This window comes from Petromyzon marinus, chromosome 38 (genome assembly GCF_048934315.1).
Source record: "Petromyzon marinus isolate PM22_M1 ecotype Great Lakes invasive population chromosome 38, UKy_Petmar_22M1.pri1.0, whole genome shotgun sequence".
Classification (NCBI taxonomy): domain Eukaryota; kingdom Metazoa; phylum Chordata; class Hyperoartia; order Petromyzontiformes; family Petromyzontidae; genus Petromyzon; species Petromyzon marinus.
The window spans coordinates 10,366,169-10,387,646 of record NC_133704.1 but is presented as its reverse complement, the minus strand read 5'-3'; the positions used below and the strand labels follow the sequence as shown (position 1 = coordinate 10,387,646).

Below are 21,478 nucleotides of genomic sequence, written 5' to 3'. Positions count from 1 at the left end.
CTTCATCGCCAAAGGCAGCGATGCACTGAATACATTTCATGAACACGTGCAGGGCAGTTTGCAGACACAACAGGATGCATATATATAGAAACACTAGTTACATCAAGCCTCAGGGTTTTAAATGTCGACTCGCGATTGTACAAAAAAAGTGAAGCCCAGCGAATGAAGAAGAGTCGGGAATAGCTTGCCACCCATCCGGTGTTTTGCGCACAACGCAAAACAAAGGCGTCTACGTCGCTTGTCAATTCAAAATCGCAAACCGACCGCGCAGTTGGGGGCGAGGGGGAGCAACGCGTGCCAAGTTTAGCTCGCACAACCTCAGTGCGCGCACCTCGAATTGAGGAACAACGATAGCTGCGCAAAAAAAAAACAAAAAAACCGGGGGGAAGGGATGGCGGATTCGATGTCAGCCGCTCGTTCTGAGTCAAATATACACGCGTGCACACGTGTCCGTCCTGAAACGATCCGCTCTGTTGCAATGTTGTGTTTCATTTTAAAATGCATGCAATGGGTGGGGCTAATTTTTGTTGTTTTAGCTTAAAAACAAAACCTGAAATGCTATAACGATGAAAACAAAGCGCTGTTGGTAAAGCCACGAGTTGGTCAGCTGAATTTTGGAGTGGTGCATTGTTCGAAGACGCAATGCAAAATGAAAAGCTGTCCAATTTTCTTGTTTACCTTTGTCATATTCGTCAGCTACTGAGACTCCACTCTTCTGTATACAATATCTGAACTGTATCAAAAATGTAAACGTTTGTGTATTTTTCTCTCTATATATTTAAATAGTTGATCATTTCATGCGTTGAGCCAACTACCCCTCAGATATTCATATCTGCAGCGCCTTCGGTTTACAAATCAACGGACGGCGCGGGGCACTGTCGCTCGTCTCTCCCACGTTTACGTACCAACGGAGAGAATGCGAATTGACCAATTACTGGGGCTGTGACGGCTCATCGATTCCACCTTAATTACAACCAGTCACACTGAGCTACATCGCTGTGTGGGGGACAGCCTGCACCACGGTGCTTCCTCGGATTAATGGAAGCACCGGCAGAGGGGGAATGGGGTCACATGAAGGTGTGACAGAGTGGTCGTGTAATAACATAGGCGCCTCTACTCCGGGACTTGAGGAGCGTAAACATTTTAAGATTAGCACCTTTCCACGTGGCGTACGTTGTTCTTTTTTTGAACGAGAGAATCTGCAAGAGCCGCTACACGTAACTGCCTTGGTAGGAACACGTTCCTGTAGATGTATATCACAATATACCCCTCGATTTAGTACGCGAATAATACAAATTAATAATATCCTGATGGCAAAAAACCTAGCTTTTGGCAATAGGTTGATAAATATATATTTTTGAATGCAGAAACGTTAAAGGAAGGCGATGACCAAATGAGTCTAACGTAGGAGGACTTCTCTGTTTGTGACTCAGGAGAAGGGTCAGCTTTCATCTGTATCGAAACTTGAAATGGAATGGTCCAGTCAGACGCTGTCGACTGAAGCAGCAACAGCAACAGCACAGGGAACACACGTGGGGTGGAGGGAGGGTTGTGCATTGGCAGACTGCAGAGCGATGCGTCAAAATTGCCTGCCTGCAACAGCTGCAAGCGGAGGGACACGCGCAGCCGCGAGTTTTGTCAGAGTTTTGCAGCAGCGACAAAAAAAACGGACCCCCCCTTTCACCTGCGACTCGCTCGCATCTCATGGGCAAATGTTGCTGCTGGTGGTGCTGTCGACACAGTGGGGGGTTGTTTCCCCGCTTCGGTCTTCATGCATATGTTACCGAAATTAAGCGAGAGAATAATGTGCCCATTTGCGTGAGAATGTTGTCGCAAAGAGAGTCTGTCTCTCACCGCGTCTCTCGGAGCAATTCGGCTTTTACGGAAGGTGCCACAGATTCACCTGGGCGGCACATTCAAACTTTGGCCCAACGCAATGCACATTATTCTCACGATGCGGGCGGGGAACCTGGCACTGTTCTGTCACACGCACTGCCTTCGTGGATATCATGGCATTCAATGCGAGATGAAATCGGCACGAAATTTGAACTCAAAATACTCGAGATCAGATCGCACAGCGAGTGCACTCTGGTATATTTCTCCGTTGGGCAATTCCAGTGTTAGAAGCGCGCACGGGGTTACGCCTCCCAGCGTTGGGAATTTTTACTGCTCTCACAGGTGGAAGGGTTCAAACGAACCTGTCGGAAGACCATTGCAATAAACCATTGCTCTGTTCCAAGGTGCAATGAACATTAAAGGCCTGGTGTATTGAACAGCGCGGATTATGCAGGTGCCTGCATAGCGATCCAGATACGATGCACCATGCAGGGCAAGGCATGCGCAGAGTATTTCACGTCGTATTGTTGGGAACGTTGCCTACATACGTGGTTCGTATGAGTTATAAATGACTGGGGGTTGTGTTTAATGTGCAGGGCCTGCATCGTGGACATGTCGCAGAGGCATGCTTAATACACCGTCCTTTTGAGACGCCGTGCCATCCAACTTTAAATGATCAGGTTAAATAAATGTCTTGACATTCCACAAAAAAATAATCACACCTTTTAAATTACAGTATCAATTCATAGGTTCTTCTAAAAGGTGCGAGAAGATTATATACATATATATTTGAAAAATCGACTTCGGTTGTTGTTGCTGGCAAAATCAAAGCCCTGCAAGAGATATAAAACCTGACATTTCAAACTAACGAATGCCACGTGGACAGGAATATGTATCGAAATTCATACGCTGAGCCAACTGAGGATTATAGGAGAACTCATCTCATGATCTAATGTTCATCAGTTTATGAGCACTGAACTATTTTATGCGATAATATATTTCCTAGTCTAAATGTGTGGCAATGACTAAGTGACAAGGCAAATTAAAAACAATGAATAATATTTAAAGATAATGATACACCCGGTTGGGGTTCATCTAAAACTGTATCCTCGATTTATATCAGATGGAAATTGCCTCCTCACCTCTCGTCGTGACTCGCGGATACTAAAATCAATCGCACGTGTAGCTTTTACACGATCACTATTTAGGCGATAGAAAAATCGGGGGAGAATTTCCAACATTTTAAGTGCCAGCTGGACGTGGCACAAGGGAGATAGGGGGCATGCGCCCGCGAACACGAGTGTGTGAATAATAATAATACAACGCCCACTAATTAGTTTAATAAGAAACTAATTTCCCGCACGACTGCCTACGTGCGGTGCAAAAGCAGTTCAACATACATAGATAGCAAACAATGAAAACAAATACTTTCACAACCAGGGTGTCTAAGAGCTGTCGATGCATCATAAGCTTTGCCACAGCACGTTTGGGGTTTCTAAGATTCAGTGTAAATGCCAAAGGCTCTAACAGCCAAGCTAAAGCAACGTATTGAAGTTCACAGAGAGGGAGAAAATACTCCAAACTGTCCTGCTCAGCTCAACGTTGCTCTATGTGGACACATTGACAAGAGGCAATCAAGGAAACTACCAAGATACATCACTATGATTGAGCACTTCTTTCAAATATCATTAACTAAATTGTCATATAGAATTTTGATTTAAAGCTTTCGTGACTGCAGGGATTCATATTCTTGGTTCTTTTATATTTTTATCATTTTATTGTTTCCCTTCTACATGACTTTACCGAAAGAACCGAGAATATCATATAGAAGGTGAATTAAAGTTTGTATTGTTCAGGGACTATATAAATATCGGTGTGAAATTCTCAGTTGGAAAATGTCTTTTTGACAAGAGAGATGAAAAAACACTTTAAAGTTGGATGCAGCAAATTGTGGCCCTGGCATAGGATCACCCTGAACAGAGACTTGGCTTCCACGACTTTGCGTTTGACACGAGGATATGAGAAATAACACAAATTAAAACGAAACACCGAACCAAGGAGAAGGACGCTTGCTCAGTGCACACCGAAAAAAATAACTTAGTTGAAAAGGAAGGGTAGTTACTGGGGTTAGGGGTCACGTGTTGGGCAGGTCGGAACGGCCAGAGCAAAGTTGGGAGCAAGGCGGCCAGAAGCCGATTGGCCAGCACAGGCCGCCCCTGGGCGCTCTTCCCAGCATGCCTAGCGGCTGGTGCTGCCCCCCAACTGTCCGACACCTTCTCATCCACATCATCATCCTGATCCTCATCATCCTCATCGCTACTTTCCGCCTGGGAGCCCATGCAACTGCTGGATAAGTGGTGGTAGTTAATGGTGACTGTGTTTTGTTTGGGGGAGGGGAGGTGGAAGGGGTCAAGGTCAGAGGTCAGGGGGGATGGAGATAGGGAAAGAGGAGAGAGACACTGGTCAGATGTAGAATTAAATCAAACATAACAGTTTCAAACAAAACTCGGTTAAAATGTGGAGCAGGGGGGAAATTGACGTTTGATCTGAGGTTTTGGCCACGCGGCTCATTCGCTACGCGATGTAACGAAGCTCTCCCGTTGTTTTTCACTACAACAGAACACATCTCTGAATCCAATTGAAATCGTTATCGTGGAAATGTAAAAGGGGAACACGGCATATAAGACGTTGGTGTTCTGCTATTCCTTCACCTAAGATATATTTTTAAAAGACACTCTACTCGTTTGCTTTGGATGCACTGAAACATTAAGTTCATGGGATTTTTAACTTGTCCATACAGTTCAGTTTAGTCAGATATATAATTTGATAACGTTTCTTTCAAACCACGTTGATCAGCCTGGCGAAGTATGGTCGTGACTGACGTGACTTGGGAAAGTCTTTATTCAGCAGTGGATTAATAAAGGGCCCGAAAGTTCATTAAAACATTAAACAAAAACACCATTATGAATTGGATACTTGCCACAGCGTGTGTACATGTAGAGGCCATACGTCAATCCACTGCTGGATGAGGGCCTCCCCCGCACCATCTAGGCAACGAGGGTTATTTGAATGTATCTCACCACATTGGTCAACGTCGATTGGCGAATGCGGGAGGAGTGACAGAATATCGTTATTTTTTCCGCGCTACCCACAGCACGCATGACGCATTGAACCGCACAGTGATGCATCTTGCGCTGGTGGGATTCGCCGTATAAGGTGGGTGATGTGCTCGTAGCCAGCACTGCTTTTGACTCTGTGCAGTGGCACGCTCTGATTAAAGTTCAACTTCCCCTCGCTTGCTGAAACACAAAAAAATAGACGAATTTAAAACTGCAAATAAGATTGTGGCGGGTTGCGGGAAGGCTGCCCGGCGGGATACCAGCCTTCCCACTCGACACCGTGGCCTGTCCGTTTTCCTTAAGGAACACGTGCATGCGTGTGTGTGTGTACGTGACTGTGCACGTGTTTGTGTGTAGGCGTGCACGCGCGTGTGTGTGTGGAGTGGTCTCGCTTTGGGTTAGTGCACTCTGCAATGATTCCATCAACACAAGTTTGATAAATGGCGCTGCAAAATGGACGAGGAACCGTGGACAAGAGAGGCCCAGGTCCTGGGGCCCAAGTTCATCTCCCGCGTCTGGGTCCATGCCATCAACGCTACGCCAGTGTCGGTGACATATGACATTTGACCTTGTCCCGGGTCTCTCTTAGGTCGGCTCGGCCTCAAATAAGCACACGCTTGCGGAGTGGTCAACATCAGCACTAAGAGGGCAGAGCCGACTAAGCAAGTTGCTGGCCACACGACCCGCCTCGTGAGCAAAGCTGACCTCAAGAGGTCACTCGCTAACAGCGGTTGCTCCAAAATGTGCACGGGACCAAATGTGGCGTTACTGCTGCTGTATGTTGACAATTGTCACGTGTGTTATGAGTGCGCAGATTTTTTTATTTTTTTTACTCTTTCACTAAACGTTACATTTGTTATCAAAAGATGGCCAAACCTAATGGGCACGATTTATTTTTCTCGAATCACAAATCAATGTGAAAGCAGATTGTACAGCAAGCTGGATCCTTTCATCTTTTGTATGAAAAATAAGAAGAGGTTTTCCCCTTTCTGGCAATAAAACGGGTGTTTTTGAGATGTTCAGACACCAAACAGAAACCTTTAGCTAGGAATCAAGTAACTGCATTAACCACACACAGTACTTGTGGTGAACATGCAAACAAACAAACGTGATCTGATAATTATAATCTATGGACATTGTCTTTGAAATTGATTGGCCTACACCAGAGACAGACTTCATTATGGCCTAGTATCACCACCAGTTGTTAGACCAGAGAATAACGCCAAAAGGCGAACAGTACAAAGTCAATGTCACACGTAATCAGAGCATTCATAGCTCGGGGGGGAGCAGCTATATAATGGAACCTTTCTTTGTCCAGGATCAAAGGGTAAAACCTATTTTTATTTTTCATACTTTGATAATGGCAAAAAAAATGTCCCTTTATCTTTGTCATGGTGTGTCCTGCATACTAATAAAATCAGGGTCCTAGTGGGAGAAAAAAAAAACATTCATGACTTTATATCCGAGGCAAATGTTGATTGGCCCTTCAGGTGGGTTGAAGATATGATTATGCACTGAAGCAGATTACATTCACTTTACACGGCCCTTAACAACCGTGAAGGGTCCATCAATCTCGTGAGCCCCATTTGCACACGGCCGAGCGTGAATGGAGGTGTTTGTGGAGATTGTCGTGGTCTGTGCTGTGCAAAGCAAAAAGTATCCGGACGACATTTTGGGAGGACCGCAAACACTTCGAGCGAACAAGAAAAAGTAGTAACGACGACCGGGCAGCCTGCGTCGCGTTAATATCACGACTGTGCAGGGTTTCTTTGCGCTCGGTCGTTCCGTGGCGGCTACTCTGCCGCTCCCTCGAGTTTCACGGCGCACTGCTCTGCGTGGTGTCCGATGTTTCGCACCGCGCGCCGGGGAGCTTCTGCAGGAACGGGATTCCCCAGTCGAACGGAGCTTTTCGGATCCTCGAGAAGCTCCCAGCACGCGGGGCGGAACGTCAGGCGTCTCGTGCCAAATAACGTGCGGTGTAACCCCAAAAAACACATCGGAGATCAGCACGATGATATTGGTTCTGGCACTTCTATAAAGCCGCATCATGTTCACCTTGGCACAACAACAACAACAACAACGCTGCTACAACCTGTGCCTCTGCCAGAACCGCATCGTGCTGGGTCAGAGCACGCACCCCACGGCTGTAAGGTTGCGAGTTCAATTCCTGGTCGAAAGTCAATGCAGCCCATCATCACCATTCCTTTAGAGGTCAATCATCACAAACAAGCAACACATTTGTGTACATCACAAGTGTTTTTTTTTTCTCGGGATGGACAGGCCCCTGCTATAACACCGTGGGGAATTCTCTCCACTCGAGCTGAAGGGGCAACCCACGGAGATTACCGCTGTCCCACGCTCGTTGGAAACGGCGAGACACTTTTAACATTTCAATCAAGAATTGAACATTGCGCTCCGATTTCAAATGTCCAAAACCTCACCCCCGATGGCCAATGGGCGGCGCCACCATTTCGTACGTGCGTACGCGTACCCATGTTGAACTTCTTTCGCACCGTACGTGGCCAACCGTGCTAATCGGCGGTGCGGGGGGTGGAGTGGCGGGGCAAAAAACGAAATGGGGTAGGGCCTCGGAGGCACGGCCAGGGTGACATCGCGCGTGTCGCAGCGCTGTAACCCCCGGCGTGGTTTTATGTATTGCTTGTTTTTGTTGTAACGTTCTGACCCCGTGCCCCTGCTGGACATCTGTGAAAAAGAGCTTTATAGCTCATCGGATTCCTCCAGCAGTGTGAATAAATGGTCTGATTCTGAAGTCTGCATGGGTTTGTGAGTGGGAGCCGCTGTAGCTGGGCGAGAGGACAGCAGGCGGATGTGTTACATACATTGACGATGTGGGTTTGCATCGCCTACTCGGAACAATTATTACCTTTTTTAAGGCAATGGAACATTTAACAAAATAAAATACATTAACGTTTTGGGTTTGTATCACCGATTCGGAACAGATAATGCCTTTTGGAAGGCAATGAAAAAAAACGGATTTGACAATTTAAATCGGCTCAAATTATTTCAATTTATGCGAGTCTCATACGTGGTGTCGGCCCCCCCCCCCCCCCCCCGAGTTATCTACCCCCTCGGCTACAGCATCACTCCACCGAGCTATATGCCGTGTATGTTAGGTACTATCGTGTGGAGTACATTATATTTAATGTCAAGCGCTTACACAGAAAGAAGATTTGAATATACTAATAGTGTGATTTACGTGTAAACAAAATACACACAAAATACATACTCCCTGTGCTCTGCGATTTCATGTTGTGGGGGGGGGGGGTGGGGGGGGCGGTGCTAAACCCTATTGTTTGCCCACACCCCCAGTCTGCCAAGTGAGGGTGAATCCGTACCAGTGGCGTCACCCGTACGGGGTCATCGGGTCAAATCTCGCTCGTCCCGGGGGCCGCGTGCCCGGGATGCGACGCGTCTTACTGAAGTCGTTGCGGTATCCGGGGTAAATGATGCGGAACACGTAGTCGGTGCCGGCCGACCCCGCCTCGTCCTCCACGTTGCCGTCGGCCCCCTCATCCTCTTCCCCACCTCCTCCTCCTCCGCCGCCGCCGTCGTCGGCGAGCGTGGGCGCGAGGGCCCCGTTGTCCCCGTGGCCGGGGACCCCGTCGTGGGAAGCGACCCCCGCGGCCACGGCGGCACCGTCGAGGGGGCACGGCGAGGGGTCCTCCTCGCTCGCGTGTGACCTGCCGAGCCGCTTGCGCAGCGGCGGGAACACGGCGCCCTGGGACGAGGGCGAGAGACGCGGGGGTGGGAGCCACGCGCCGAACGGGAGAATTCGTCGTCCTCGACATCGCAGATGGCTCGGAGCGGGCTCGGATATCAAAGCGCCGAGCTGGCGCCGACGACATTCTGGGTCTCGAATCCAGGCGGCCGCCCGTGATGAAACCGGGTGCCTGTGATGGAACCGGGTTCTCAAGTGCAGCGAGTCGATGGTCCGGTCACCAATGACTGCACAAACATGTAATTGGGTTCTGCTGTATGTATGTACTGTCCGGTGTGCGTATCATGCTGTGTGCGTTCGTGTATAGGTACCGTGCTGTGAGTAGGTGTGTGTAACCGTGCTGTGAGTAGGTGTGTGTAACCGTGCTGTGTGTGTGTGGGTAACCGTGCTGTGTGTGTATAGGTACCGTGCTGTGTGTGTGTGGGTAACAGTACTGTGTGTGTGTGTGTGGATAACCGTGCTGTGTGTGTGTGTGGGTAACCGTGCTGTGTGTGTGTGTGTGGGTGACCGTGCTGTGTGTGGGTAACCGTGCTGTGTGTGTGTGGGTAACCGTGCTGTGTGTGTATAGGTACCGTGCTGTGTGTGTGTGTGGGTAACCGTGCTGTGTGTGTGTGGGTAACCGTGCTGTGTGTGTGTGTGGGTAACCGTGCTGTGTGTGTGTGTGTGGGTAACCGTGCTGTGTGTATGTGGGTAACCGTGCTGTGTGTATGTGGGTAACCGTGCTGTGTGTATGTGGGTAACCGTGCTGTGTGTGTGTAACCGTGCTGTGTGTGTGTGTAACCGTGCTGTGTGTGTGAGTAACCGTGCTGTGTGTATGTGGGTAGCCGTGCAGTGTGTGTGTGGGTAACCGTGCTGTGTGTGTGTGTAACCGTGCTGTGTGTGTGTGGGTAACCGTGCTGTGTGTATGTGGGTAACCGTGCTGTGTGTGTGTAACCGTGCTGTGTGTGTGGGTAACCGTGCTGTGTGTGGGTAACCGTGCTGTGTGTGTGTGGGTAACCGTGCTGTGTGTGTGGGTAACCGTGCTGTGTGTGTGTGTGGGTAACCGTGCTGTGTGTGTGTGTGGGTAACCGTGCTGTGTGTGTGTGGGTAACCGTGCTGTGTGTGTGTGTGTGGGTAACCGTGCTGTGTGTGTGTGGGTAACCGTGCTGTGTGTGTGGGTAACCGTGCTGTGTGTATGTGGGTAACCGTGCTGTGTGTGGGTAACCGTGCTGTGTGTGGGTAACCGTGCTGTGTGTGTGTGTAACCGTGCTGTGTGTGTGTGGGTAACCGTGCTGTGTGTGTGTGGGTACCGTGCTGTGTGTGTGTGTGGGTAACCGTGCTGTGTGTGTGTGGGTACCGTGCTGTGTGTGTGTGTGGGTAACCGTGCTGTGTGTGTGTGTGTGGGTAACCGTGCTGTGTGTGTGTGTGTGGGTAACCGTGCTGTGTGTGTGTGTGGGTAACCGTGCTGTGTGTGTGTGTGGGTATCCGTGCTGTGTGTGTGTGGGTAACCGTGCTGTGTGTGTGTGGGTACCATGCTGTGTGTGTGTGTGTGTGGGTAACCGTGCTGTGTGTGTGTGTGTGGGTAACCGTGCTGTGTGTGTGTGTGGGTACCGTGCTCATGTGTGTACACAGGGGAGGGTCGAGTTGCCCGCGTGGGGCCAAGCCGCTCTCCAGGCACGACAGGAAGGAGAGGAGGTGCCCCCCGCGGGGGAAGTGGATGGGAGGTCGCTGGATGCCATCCTGGCTCACCAGCACCAGGGTGCCTCCGCTCTCCGCTGCACCGACACAACGCCCCACCCCCCCCCGTCACCCCCACGCAAGTCTTAGAGACCGTCGAGGCTGTTAGCGAGCACCTATTAAGGCCGGAATGGTGCACGGAGTTGGTGGTGGTGGTGCCAGCACCGCACCCAGCTGCTTTTGATTTTAACGAGGCACGCCTGGCACTCATTTCAGGTTGAGTTGGCCAAGGTTAGGACCAGGATGGGTTAGAATTTCACCGGATTTCGATGCTGTACATGGATAGGCATTGAACCTCGGTTGGATGGGATTGTGTGAAGCGCTGCGATGTTGCTCTCCAGTTCTTAAACACACACACATTGGCACACATTCACATTATTTATTCAGGAGAGGCTCGGTGACCCCCTCAATACCCCTACATTAGGACGCGCGACAAACACCCAATGCGGTGCCGTGCACGTGTTAGGTAACCACGGCGGTTAGAGAAATCCCACGTGTGTATTTGGAACACTCAAAAGCGTCCACGCAGATGAGTTATTGAGCCCACGTGGCGCGCTTTCCACCTTCTGGCCACCGCGCGCAGTCCAGCGGGTTGGCGGATTTCACAGATCGGCAGGATCCACCAAACCCGCGTAGACTTTGGCTTCAATCTGGTTTAACGGTGGCACCACCACCGTGGCAAGCGTGCTCTCTCTCTCTCTCTCTCCACGTGGTCGCGTGGATTTTTTTTTCCTCCGGGTCCTCCGGTTTTTTCCCCTCCACACAAATGAGAAACATGCGTCTATATATTATTTATTGGCAGCTATACATTTTCCACGTGTTGAGCTGTCATTTGTGGCCAGGTCGCTTCTGAAAGGGAAGCTCATAGCCGAGTGGATTTTACCCGGTAAGATAAACAAAAGTATTTAAAGTTTTATTTGCATATATTATTTTAAGTATTTTGTTTGCCTTTCCTATACTTTGCACTTAAATTGCGCTTGTGTGTTCTTTGTTGTTGCAACGTTCTGACCTGACCCTACTGAACATCTGTGAAAAAGAGCTTTATAGCCCATCGGGGTTCCTCCAGTATAAATAAAGATTCTGACTCTGACGTGACCTGTACGGCCACTGCTTGGGCAGAGGCCTCGGCCGGTGGGACTCACGCTGTTGGTGGCAGTGGATGTAGACGATGTGCTCCAGGTGAACGGTGATGGCGTAGTCCCACAACACGCTGGGCAGAGCGCACCACCACATGACCATGATAGCCATGAGCGCACATTCACAGCAACAGAGCACACCAGCATATCACCATTACACGATCACCACCACCACCATCATCATCATATGGTCATGACCACTATCGTCATCGTATCATCACCACCACCATTGCACCATCAAAATATATACATCTGCCATACAACCAACACCAGCACCGTCAATGAACCACCACCACCACCACCACAAACGTCACCACCAACGACCACATAACTGCTGTACCACCACCGTTATGAATACCACTGTCCCTAAGTATACCATGACAGCGGTGTTTCTACGACCATTATGCCACCACGCCCAACACATGAACACTCACACCGTAATCATGAACGTCACCACTCCTGTCACCACCAATGCTACCACCACAACTGCTGCCACTGACAGCACCACACAGCACTGAACACGTAATCTGCGACAACCCTCCGATGTCGCTGCAAGGACATGCAACTCTTTGCCAGGTACGGGTAAACATTGTATGAATAAATTATCGTAAATACAGGCAAAGTAATCATAAACGACATTATGTAGTCGCAGCGCCGGCAATCACAAGAAATCCACAAAATGACAAGTGTTAAACAGTACCATTAATGATTTAGTGTGCTGATCTTAAAGGTGCATTGAAAAAATGTGATACTCCGACTGATGCTCCTGTTGTTTGTGGAGTGACTCATGCAGCCAGCTATGGCTCTAGGGTTTGGTGTTACATGTTATTTATTTAGTTTATTGTTAAAAATTTGGTCACAGTCCCTATGCTCACTGTTACATTGCATTTATGGCTTTATTTTGGTGATTTCGAAAACGTTTTTTGGTTTGGCCACGTTTTTGTTTGTTGTAGTAAGGAGTTAGACCGATGGCCTTAATCTAAGTTGTCTTGTGGTTGTTGTTGTTTGACTTTCATCCCACTGGGATTTTTGCACACAGCGTTGGTGTACGGTGCTTTTTCAGGAATATTTTGCTGTTTTTTTTTCCTGGATTTTCTGTTTGCACAGTCACATAGTCACTTTAAGATGTTTTCTTGTTCACGTTTTTGTTTTTTGTTTGTTGCGGTTGCACCCGATTCAAGAGCCGAATGGCTCACAGGGCTATACCAAAATAAATGGAACTGAACTGAACGACTAAACTACCAACTTCCAAACAGCGCCAAACATGGTAGGTGGCCGGGAGGCTCAAGAGGACTAAACGCTGCTTCAGCACCTAGCCACAGGACCGCTGGCATCAAAGGTTCTCACAGATGTGCTCGTGAACCCACTGTCTGTGCTGCAAATTTCCGGCCACCTTGCAGCCCACCCGGCGAGTGAGGGAGTTTCACAAAATCTACGCGACCCCCCCTCCCCCCCCCCCCATCCTGCACAGCATAGCTGGCGAGCACAGCTGGCGGTTTAAACTGGGACCCTGGGTTTAACGCCGCGTTTCAGCCACGCATTCATCCCGTGCTGTCAGGCGGAGTGGCTCCTCAATGGTCTTATCCCAGGCGTAAAAGGGGCTGGCCGCCGAAAAACACGAAACAATCCATCGTGTTTGATCTGCGAAATAGATATTTTATTTTTTGGGGGGTGATATTGGTCGCGAAGGCCTACGAGTATTAAATCTGCAGCTTGAAGGTACGCGTGTCCAGTTTTGATGTGTGTGCGATGAAGGCCGCTCTAAGCGGACCACGTGAGAAGGAACGCTGCCAAGTGTGGATGAAGAGGCGACTGAAGGGATTTCCATCGTGCCCGCCCTCTGACATGATACGACGTTACACCACTGTCTGTGAGAGTTCCATGTGAGAATGTTTTGTTTGTTAATGTGACAGTATTATAATAACGAGTTAAAACAAAATCGAAACGTGTGTTAGTGAGACACTGCTATTGCCTGCCAGTGAGAGCAGTTGGGGGGAGGAGGAGGGGGGGGGGGCAGACAGCCACGGTGAAGGCGCCCGCGCTACTGGGCCCTACTTTTTCTCGTGTTCGGGGTCAGGGCTGCTGCCGTTCATCAGCTGATTGGGGGTCCACTTGAGGGTGAGACGCTCGCCGGCCTGGTGCAGGGACAGGTATCCCGGCACGGGCTCCACGTCCCCACGCTGAAAGCACAACCACAACAACAACCACAACAACCACAATAACAACCACCACTGCAATAACAGCAATAGTCACAAACTCGACTAAAGGTCAAACACAATCACCACCACCACAACAACAACCACAACCACTGCAACAACAACAACCACCACCGCAACAGCAATAGTCACAAACTAGACTAAAGGTCAAACACAACCACCACCACCACCACAACAACAACCACCGCAACAACAACAACCACCACCACAATAACAGCAATAGTCACAAACTCGACTAAAGGTCAAACACAACCACCACCACAACAACAACCACAATCACAACCACCGCAACAACAACCACCACCACCGCAATAACAGCAATAGTCACAAACTCGACTAAAGGTCAAACACAACCACTGCCAGAACAGTCCAGGTGGCCCTTAGGACAAATACCGTGTCAGAGCACCGAGCCAGCACGGAGCTGGGATTGTAAGAGTGCACTAATCCCGACAACACTGATCCACAAATACAAAGATCCCATGTACAGCCTATACAGGCTGTCTGGGCAAGCGCTCGCACCTAATTAAGGCCAGCATGAGGGTGCGGTGTGGTCAGAACAGTGCCTTGCTGCATTTGTCTCTCGAGCGCTGATGTTAACACAGTTGACCTACGCGATGCCCAGGACAGGTTATAATTTCACTGGCCAATTATGTCATTCATGGCCTGCAATAGCACAGTGCGCTAAGCACTACACCACTGCTTCCCCCCACCCAACCAACGCACACACTCCACATAGAGACAAAGATCCCCCATATAGCTTCAACAGACTTATGGGGCAAGTGCTGCTTTCGAGCACCTATGAAGGCCGGCATGGCACACAATGGGGTGGGTCGCCAGCACCACACCCGGCCGCCTTTTTTCTTCCTCGTGGTGAATTTTACACACCGCACCGGATACTGATTTGAGGCTGAGTGGACCGAGGGGAAGCCTAGGACGCGGTTCAGATAATCGTCACCGTTGCTGGCCGTGAGCGGGAATCGAACTCGGGTCACCGCATCCGAAGCGCAGCGCGCCGACCGCTATGCAAACCGCTGCGCGCACGTGCTCGTGCACGCGCCAAGCGCACACACTCCGCACGTACACACGCGCACGTGCGGAACGTAGTCGCAGGGGGTACGCGCGGGAGCAAACGGGCAGAGCCGAGCGTGCCGGCCCCGCCTTCGTGCGTGCTTGCGTGCGTGCGGTACCGGCTGCACGAGGACGTTGTTCTTGCCGTAGAGGAGGACGTTGCGAGCGCTTTGGTGCAGCGACTCCACGTAGTCGCGGGCGGCCGTCACCGGGCGGTCCTCCGACACGCTGCCCGCGCTCGACTGACGCTTCTTGATCTGGGGCGGCGCGGAGCACGCGGGAAAACGCGGCTTCAACGCAGCTTCACACGCGCCCGCTGTACGCAAGTAGCGGGGATGCATCACGGTCGTGAACGCTCGTTCGCCCGGGGGCGGGGGGGGGGAACGGCTCGCCGAGGCTCGTGACGTTTTTGTTCTTTTCAGGAGGGTTCCTGCCAGGCTTTCGCAGTTAGGCTGCCACCAATCGCTACGTGAATTCACAATTGAGTAATTTGCCCTGCGATGGGTTTCCTGGGTCTACCACGTGTTGTTGTTGTTGTTTGTCAACACGTCTGTGCTGGTTAATGATAAACCTGCTGTGTATCCAGACTGAGCCCTGATTAGCTCCTGATATCTGACGAGATAGGGCAAATGATAGAAGATTCGAGCATAGGTATGTGCGTGTATTTCTCCATGTGCGGGTAAATGTTCCATGCGAGGGGTTAATAAAAACTATGGAGAAAACACTAAAATAAGCTGGTGCCGGAGGTCCCCGGGGGTGGGGGGACACGGCATCTATGAAGTGTTCTGGCCAAACCCCATCTGGTGGCGCCAGGAGACTGTACCCCTCCCCTCAGGGTTCGTCTCAAAACAGCAGGAAACCACTACAATTGGCCATGTGGAATGAATCGAATGCTCACTGCGGAGGAGAGGCTGCCATTTCCTCTGGCGGCAGCTGGACCGGTACTGCCTGGACCTCTGTGGCTGCTGTTGTGTGCGTGTGTGGGGAGTGGTCGTGTAGCGTTTAGCGCGCCGCGCTACAAACGTGGCGAACCGAGTTCGATTCCCGCTCACGGCACAGCAATCAGTGACGATTATCCGAGTCAGTTCTGGGCCTCCCCTAGGTCGACTCAGCCTCAAATGGGTACCTGGTGCTGTGTGAGTAAAAATCCCCACGAGGTAGATCAAAGGCGGCCGGGCGCGGGGTTGGCCACCCACCCCCTCGCGGTCTACTGTGCCGTCCACCATAGGGTACTCGCTAACGGCCTGTCTCGGCCCGCGCGGGGGGGGTGTCGTTGTCTTTGTGCGAGTCTCACGTGCAGCGTTGGACGCTTGGAGGGCGACTCGGCCCGGCCACCGCGAGGGCTGTGGATGCGGTGTCGCTGCACGAGCTCCTGGGCGGAGGGATCCGTCCAGTAGTGGTCTGCAGTCTTCATGCGCGTGTACTCCAGCGCACACGGACCCACTGCGTGCGCGCGAGTGCACACACGCACACACACAGGCGCGCGCGCGCGTACAGACAGGCGCCACCCACCACACATATCCACGCACAATAATGCACATGCATGCACAAGCACCACGAAAAGAGGTGTGCGTGCGTGTGTGTGTTCACACGCACGCATGCGGTCTCATGCAAGGGCACACATATGCGTTTGGTGATGGAGCTGTGCTGGCGCTGTGATGCGTCGAACGTAAGGGAGCTGTTCACCCAACAAGGAGGCCAGCAGCTGTCCTTCCACGGGGTCTGCGAGCAGGGCGTCCTTCTCGTAGTAGACGCTGTTAAACACAACAGCACTCGGCGTTACAGGGGGGCAGTGCTTATACGCTCCGAGCAAAACAACGCCCACTGCAGATAAAGTCTACGCTCACTTGTGGCCAGCATGGCCAATGCAACACAAAGCGCTTGCCACAAATGGACCACAACACCTCGCTAATCTCACCAATGAGCATAAACCATCACGTGAACTCCGGTCATCCTCGCAGCGGCTTTCGGCTGGCCATTGAACAAAGACGGTCACCGCAACGCAGGCTCTCAGATGCGCCTCTGCGGCCGTCTGGAACGCTCTTCCTTCCGATATTAGGAAGCCACCGGAGCTATGCACTTTTTAAATCTAGATTGAAAACTCACTTCTTTAGAACTGCTTTTTGTGTAGCCCTTCCCCCGCACCTCCGATTAGCACCGTTGGCTACTTAGCGTGCGAAAGAAGTTCAACGCAGAAATATATAAAGACACCACCATTCAACGCCCTACGCTTGTGAATTCCGTTACAGGTTCGATAATATTCGGCGTCCACACACATTCATGGCATGGGCGCAAATGTAACATTCGCGCACGGTTATCATTTACATCAATCATGAATAATTGATTCTTAGACAATTCAACTCGTGTGTTGTGAGCATGAAATGAGACCTTAATTGATTCATTAGCACGTGCCTGCCGAGCGAAGTTGGTCATTAAACGCACTGTTTAAGGATCTCAGGATAACTACCGTATTTAATTATTTTAGGAACTCTAATACAAGAGTATCTCAAAGCATGTGACTCTTAATTAAAATGACTGAAGACGGATATATGGGAAATGTTGCATTATTACTCCACGTTATAAGATTACCATTACTTAACATGCACCCCGCTGATTACTTTTTCATAATTACTTCATTTGTAAAATTCAATAAATATTCCGAAAAACAATTGAAAGGGTGGAATTATGGTGTCAGCAGCTCGGGTTAATGAAAAAGCAGCGTCACCATCATCATCAGCAGCAGCAACCAGTGTATAGACAAAAACGGTACGTCTGTGCATAGAATATGAACACAGTGACTATCCTTGGGAGGTTATAAGAACTTTGTAGCTCAGCAGATTCCTCCAGTATGAATTCAATATTGTGATTCTAAATCAATCCAACGCGTGCTCCAATTCCGACTAATGTCATTCCAATGACGCATCAATTCTATTTGGCCTCGTTATATTCCTCTTTCGTCCGGCATGGTTTATAGGGTATCTATATATCAAGGCCGTAGCCATGGAGTCAACATTGGGGGGGACCAAATCTTTCAGGGTGTCTGGGGGTCCCAAATCAGAAAAATATCTACATTTGAAAACTCATTTCCTGCTTAAAATATGAAGAAAAAAATCACTAACACATGGGATGGACTTTTTGTTTATTTTTTACAATAATGTCTAACAGTGGTATTGTATTTACATTGCTCTGTTTTTACTTTTTTACCATTTCTTGTTTCATTGTATGTAATGGCAGAGATTATGGATTAATAAAGTACTACCATAACCACAATCATGTAAACAGAAATCTATGCATTGATTTATTTGAAGACAAGTCCAGATATTGTGGCCAAGGTTTAGCAAATCGTTGTTTTTATTTACATAGCATAGCAATTATTTTTTCTAGCAATATATTGGGGGGGGGGGACATTTTGAGCATATTTGAATATTGGGGGGGATGTGTCCCAATATATATTATAATTACGCCCTTGCTATGAATGAAGACCTTAATCTGTATGTCTCAGCAACCTCGAGGGTACTTCCCGACAAGATAGAAATCCGAAATGTGCTACATCGGTAGCTTTTAGGCCACAAACAACAGGAAAGATCTGAAAATCCGAGATTTTTTTCATTTAAAGGCGCCAAAATCTCGATTTTAAGTGCCCCATGAACATGTTTGAGCCTGGTGTCATTCAGAAACCGTTCAAAATATAACATTGTGGTTGTTTTCCTTTGGTTGAGCGTTAAGCAGCAAAACTAAATTTTTAAGCGAGAACCGGTTGTTCTATCTTTGATTGTTTTTCACGTATTTCGGATGAAAGCATTGCAGCGAATTGGCAGACCCCCCCCCCACCACCTCACCCAAGCCCTTCGAGGCTACCTGCGGCGCGTTTTGTATTCTTGGGCGCCGCACTATTTCTCGACAGCGGCGGGATTCCGTTGCGGTTTTATGTTTTCTTCAAATTTTGAAATCGGCCGGCGTTTCTCAGCACAGCGAGCGGTGGCGGTGCCGGTGGCTGTGGCGGTGGTGGCGTACCTGGCGTTCTCGACGAGGTACAGCACCACCTTGTCGAGCACCTTCTCGAAGAGCGCCGTGCGAACCCACAGGTGGCGGATTGCCTGGGGAGACAGGTTGGCCCCCTTCTGCGCGCTGGTCTGCCGCTTCATGGGCTCGCGGCCCGACGCCCTCCTGTCCCCCCCGACCCCCGCCCCCCCCCCCCAGGAAGAAGCACGCGCACACACACACAAAGACAAAGATTACCCCACGCCACACCCCGTGTAGGCTTGACAGACTTTTGGGGCAAGTGCTGTTAGCGAGCAGCACCCGTGAAGGCCGGCACGGCACACGAAAGGGGTGGGCGGGCAACGCATCGCCCCAAACCGCCTTTGTTTCGCCCCAGTGGCGATGTTTACTACACACCGCACCGGGTACTCATTTGAGGCTGAGTCGACCTAGGGGAGGCCCTTGACCGGTTGAGATAATCGTCACCGGTGTTGGCCGTGAGCGGGAATCGAACTCGGGTCGCTGGGTTCGTAGTGCAGCGCGCTAACCGCTACGCTACCAATACCTGGTAGTGCACCGATTGTCCTTTCCCGCTGCGCCTCCGATTGGCACAGCTGGCTCCAGTACGGTGCGAATAAGGTCCAACATACGTGTAGATTCAATTTGGTCTCCGTGAGCCTTCACTCAAATGCGCACATTGATAACTACTCGGCCAGGTGCCGTGACCCACAGCACTCGCACACAGACCACCCAGTGGACGTTCTCAAGAGCACAATAGCGAGAGCTCACACAACGGTGAGCGATAGTTAATTACAGTCGCTCACAGCTTGAGAGGAACCTTCACCGCATTGCAAAGCTCAGGATTATACTGTATGCATTTCTCCCCCAACAACACGGGCAGCTATGCACCGGCCTAAAATTCACCAAAGTGTGACCGCCAATTCATCGGTCACCTGGGGGACCACTCCGCTGGCACTACCAGCATGGATGCCACTTCCACAACAATTACCGAGGGCAATTGTAAGGACAAGGAGGCAAAGCGGTTGACAGGGGAACACACCAATCCTGGGTGTCAGAGCGTGGTAGCCCAGGTGTCCCGTACAGCGAGTTTGATCTGCTTTCACAGGGGTCTCTCAAGGGAGACCGACGGGCTATAGGCAATGTTTTTTAGACAAGCCTCGGGTAAAAAGCGAAACCCATTTTGATAACCCCATGGATTGTCAAGCGACGTCTCGGCCAGGGAGCGATCAACGTTCCACGGGGTGACTTGCGGTGCGGTCTCCGCAGTGGGCCCCCTCTCTCCGTTAGGGTGCGGTGGCGGACTGTGTCGGCATGACCCCGGCGGGGCACGGTTCGGTTATAGAGCGTAAAAGTAGCCAGCGGAGTGTTGCCGAGAACCGCAGCGGACACTTGCCTGTACAGTGGATCCACGGCCAAGTTGTGAAGATCCTGCGGCAACGCGTGCAACGAGCTCAGGAAGTTCTGTACCGAATCGCTGGGGGAATGGGAAAACAAAAAACGTCTTCTCACACACGGGGGGGGAACAAAAAAAACCCAGCTTCATCGTCGTCGTCATTAGCCCATAACGATTTAACCCTTCCCTCGTGGTTTGATGGCATGCCGTGATTCAGACTTTCGCAGTAGTTGTCGTAAATTTGATTAATCTATCGAAGTTTTCAGAGCTTTGGTTCAATTGGGCTTCGGTATCTTTCTCGTAGCTGGGCCGGTTGGCCTTCCGAAAGTACCAACGTGGCCGCGGTGTCGAGGTTATGAACCGGTATCGGTAATCCAATGTGCGTGACTGCCGGTCTGTGTCGGCCCTTTGGAAATTTGCCCATAATTGTTTGTGAAGCAATTAGTGGCTGTCCGTTCCTGTCCTTTTGAGACGGAGCGTGATTCTTGGCTCCAGTCTCATTTCCCATCGGACTCGGTGGAATTAGCCCCGGCTCTTTAGGGTCGCATGTCAGGAACGCGTCTCGCACCGACGGCCATTCCTCGCGTCTCTTTCTCTGGCCTCGTAAATTGTTTTGAGCGTTCCCGTTGTGTCCGGCGGCTATCGATGTCACCAAACATCGACCGGCCAGCCACTGGCCGGGCGAGTGGCTGCTGGTCGAGATGGTGATGGCCGTTCCTCATTCGGGGGCTCACATGTACACGAGTACACAAACAGTTTAACACGTAGTGGGATTTCGCGACCAATATTATTCGCTTGAATATATAAATGTGTCGTTAAACCCGCCACCGCCCGACACAGCCAACTAGTAAGGGTTTGTCACGTAAACAGAACGTGGCCAATTCGTCACTAGTACAGTGCACCGGTGTGTTGGAGAGCCAAGCCACAACATTTACAATCTGAGTACGACGTTTCGCCAGTAATTACAACCGGCATCATCAGGCGACAGCCAGATTATATATTGATGACCGTCACGTGAACACCCTTGCGGAAGTTATTGTCGACGTGCCGCCATTTCCGGCGGTGGAATTTAAAGCATTGATCCCTTAGGCCTTGCCGCCTGCTGAGGGTGGCGAGGCTATGTTTAGGAAGTCACCGGTTGAGGTGTTCAGAGTCCTTTCAGGGTCTTAGTTGGTCCGCTCGGGAGAGACCGCGACCCGTCGGTTTTCTGGCCCTCAACTGGGCCTTTTATTCGGCATTTAGCGCTACTGACC

General features: G+C 50.4%; 1 protein-coding gene across 1 annotated transcript in view; it reads right to left on the bottom strand.

Annotated features, from left to right (window-relative positions):
* LOC116950310 (small G protein signaling modulator 2-like) overlaps positions 1–21,478 on the bottom strand; it is a 171,520-nt gene that overhangs the window by 40,771 nt on the left and 109,271 nt on the right. The window contains exons 4-13 of the mRNA XM_076072471.1: positions 20,226–20,306; positions 18,845–18,997; positions 16,517–16,584; positions 16,125–16,273; positions 14,950–15,087; positions 13,602–13,726; positions 11,553–11,620; positions 10,285–10,448; positions 8,323–8,694; positions 3,959–4,316 (exon numbers count right to left, since the gene is read on the bottom strand). Of these exons, the coding sequence (XP_075928586.1) occupies positions 3,959–4,316; positions 8,323–8,694; positions 10,285–10,448; positions 11,553–11,620; positions 13,602–13,726; positions 14,950–15,087; positions 16,125–16,273; positions 16,517–16,584; positions 18,845–18,997; positions 20,226–20,306 (1,676 nt within the window). The remainder of the gene's footprint in view (positions 1–3,958; positions 4,317–8,322; positions 8,695–10,284; positions 10,449–11,552; positions 11,621–13,601; positions 13,727–14,949; positions 15,088–16,124; positions 16,274–16,516; positions 16,585–18,844; positions 18,998–20,225; positions 20,307–21,478) is intronic.